This window comes from Phragmites australis, chromosome 6 (assembly GCF_958298935.1).
Source record: "Phragmites australis chromosome 6, lpPhrAust1.1, whole genome shotgun sequence".
NCBI lineage: Eukaryota > Viridiplantae > Streptophyta > Magnoliopsida > Poales > Poaceae > Phragmites > Phragmites australis.
The window spans coordinates 37,410,565-37,413,108 of record NC_084926.1 but is presented as its reverse complement, the minus strand read 5'-3'; the positions used below and the strand labels follow the sequence as shown (position 1 = coordinate 37,413,108).

Below are 2,544 nucleotides of genomic sequence, written 5' to 3'. Positions count from 1 at the left end.
ATCTCTTTTATATGATTATTCTCTTAATTTTTTTTAACTATATCCAGTAGCAGAGGTCTCTCAACAGAACCAACCGGTGGTTGCGCTGCCCTCTCCGTTTATCCTCACCGCTCGCGCGCGCAGGCCAGACCGAACCTACGTACGCTAGCTAGGCATGTAATGATGCGTCGCACGAAGAATCCGCGATTTCGGATCAGTCTCGACAGTTGCTGTGTAACCTATGTGCGTCTGCAGCCGTTTATTTGGCCGGCGCCACCGGAAGGAGAGCCGGCCAGGCGCTGACCCTGCACCCACCCGCCGTCGGGCCAAGGGAACGAGCGAGTGGACCAAGATTCCGTCCCACGGGCGCACGCAACGCACGACCACAATTATTTGCACGTTTGGCGCCGCCCGCCCGTACGTACGTCGCTGCTAGCCGCGACATGCCACTGGCAGTGCGCCCACTTACAGTGATAACGTTGATACCGCTACAGTCTAGCTACTAGCCTCACATCATCTTCTTCGTCCTACGACGGTGCGAGGTACTAGCTAGCTCTAGGCATGGCCGTCTTCCCTTTGGTGAGGGTGCGGGCGCTGCTCCTGGCGGCGGCCGTCGTCCTGCTCGTGGGCGCGTTCGTGCGCGGCTCGGACGCTCAGCTCTCGGCGGGGTTCTACAGCGCGAGCTGCCCCACCGTGCACGGCGTGGTGCGGCAGGTGATGTCGCAGGCTGTCATGAACAACACCCGCAGCGGCGCCGCCATCCTCCGCCTCTTCTTCCACGACTGCTTCGTCAATGTACGTACGCGCGTTCCGTTGCATTTGCATGCGCAGCGCGCCAGGCCGGCCATCCGTGGTCACAGGATACATTCTCTAATTTTGTCTGATCTTAATAATTCCAGGGCTGCGACGCCTCGCTGCTGCTGGACGACACGCCGACGACGCCGAGCGAGAAGGGCGCCGGCCCCAACGCCGGCGGCTCCACCTTCGGCTTCGACATCATCGACACCATCAAGACGCAGGTCGAGGCCGCCTGCCCCGCCACCGTCTCCTGTGCCGACATCCTCGCCCTCGCCGCGCGCGACAGCGCCAACCTGGTCCGCCTCTCTCTCTCTCTCTCTCTCTGTCACTTCAGCAAAACCAAGCGTGCAGCAACGGGACGTCTCGAATTGACGCGTGACGCATGCAAGATTGCAGCTCGGCGGGCCGAGCTGGGCCGTGCCGCTCGGCCGCCGCGACGCGACTTTCCCGAACAGCACCGGCGCCGCGACGGACCTCCCGGGCCCGGACTCCGACTTCGGCACGCTCGTGGCCGCTTTCGCCGCCAAGGGCCTCACTTCGCGCGACCTCGCCGCGCTGTCAGGCGCGCACACGGTGGGCAGGGCTCGGTGCGCCAGCTTCCGCACGCGCGTCTACTGCGACGCCAACGTGAGCCCCGCGTTCGCGTCGCGCCAGCAGCAGTCCTGCCCGGCCTCCGGAGGCGACGCCAGCCTCGCGCCGCTGGACTCGCTCACCCCCGACGAGTTCGACAACGGGTACTACCGGAACCTGGTCGTCGGCGCCGGGCTGCTGCACTCCGACCAGGAGCTCTTCAACAACGGGCCCGTCGACTCGCTGGTGCGGCTGTACAGCGCGAACGCCGGCGCGTTCTCGTCGGACTTCGCCACGTCCATGATCAGGCTCGGGAACGTCAGCCCGCTGACGGGCTCCAGCGGGGAGATCAGGCTCGACTGCAGGAAAGTGAATTCGTGATATGCATATACGAAATCGACTTGTTAATTAATTTGCTGCAATGAATGAACTATGAGTCTAAAGCATGACATGACAATGGAACAGAGACGTGTCACGGCCACAGGTGAACCGATGTTCTAGAGTTTTCATTTGTTCAGAGCTATCGAGCGCGCTGTATGCATAATATTTTGGAAATATAGCATGCATTCTTTCATTTACTCTACTTCAATATTATTAGTGGTTATTTAGTTTCCTTCAATATTATTGATGTTAGATTAAAGGAAAAAGTCTATATAACCCAAAACTATCGACTGATGTATATTTAAAATCTCGAAATATAAAATTAGATATTGTGGATCTTAAACTTTACAAAATCGTTTACTTAACCCTTAGTCTGGTTTTTGAGATAGTTTTCGCCTTGTTGACACTGGTTTTGCCACACATGTGTGTATGGGCACGGGGACCGCATGTCAGGGGGCGAAGTGGCTAGGGGTGACGTGGGCGAAGCACACACGGTGCTGGCGGCGAAGGCCACGCTAGCGGATTCGACCAGCATGCTGGCGTTTTGGAATGCCAGCAGAAGCACGAGCCCCTACGCGTGTATTGGCATGACGTGAAACACGCCACGGTCATTGACCTCAACCTCTCTGACTGCAACCTCTCCGGTGTCATGCCCGCCGTGCTATCACGCGTTAGCCACCTTGAGCGCCTCCTGAGCTCAGGAACATTACAGAGCTCGTTCATCTTGACGTGGCGAACTGTGGGATCTTCGACGAGATTCTGCTAGAGCTGGCACTGGTTCTCCCCTTTTCTCCCCTTGTCTGTCCTCTGCTCGAA

The 2,544-nt window shown here is 58.3% G+C and overlaps 1 protein-coding gene across 1 annotated transcript; it reads left to right on the top strand.

The window, feature by feature from the left end:
- The first annotated feature begins 352 nt into the window (after nt 1-352).
- Nucleotides 353-1,959, top strand: LOC133922356 (peroxidase P7-like). Its single transcript, XM_062367653.1, has 3 exons — nt 353-774; nt 879-1,073; nt 1,174-1,959. The coding sequence occupies exons 1-3, from the start codon at nt 541-543 to the stop codon at nt 1,726-1,728; spliced, it is 984 nt and encodes a 327-aa protein (XP_062223637.1). The 5' UTR covers nt 353-540; the 3' UTR covers nt 1,729-1,959.
- Nucleotides 1,960-2,544: the final 585 nt, after the last annotated feature.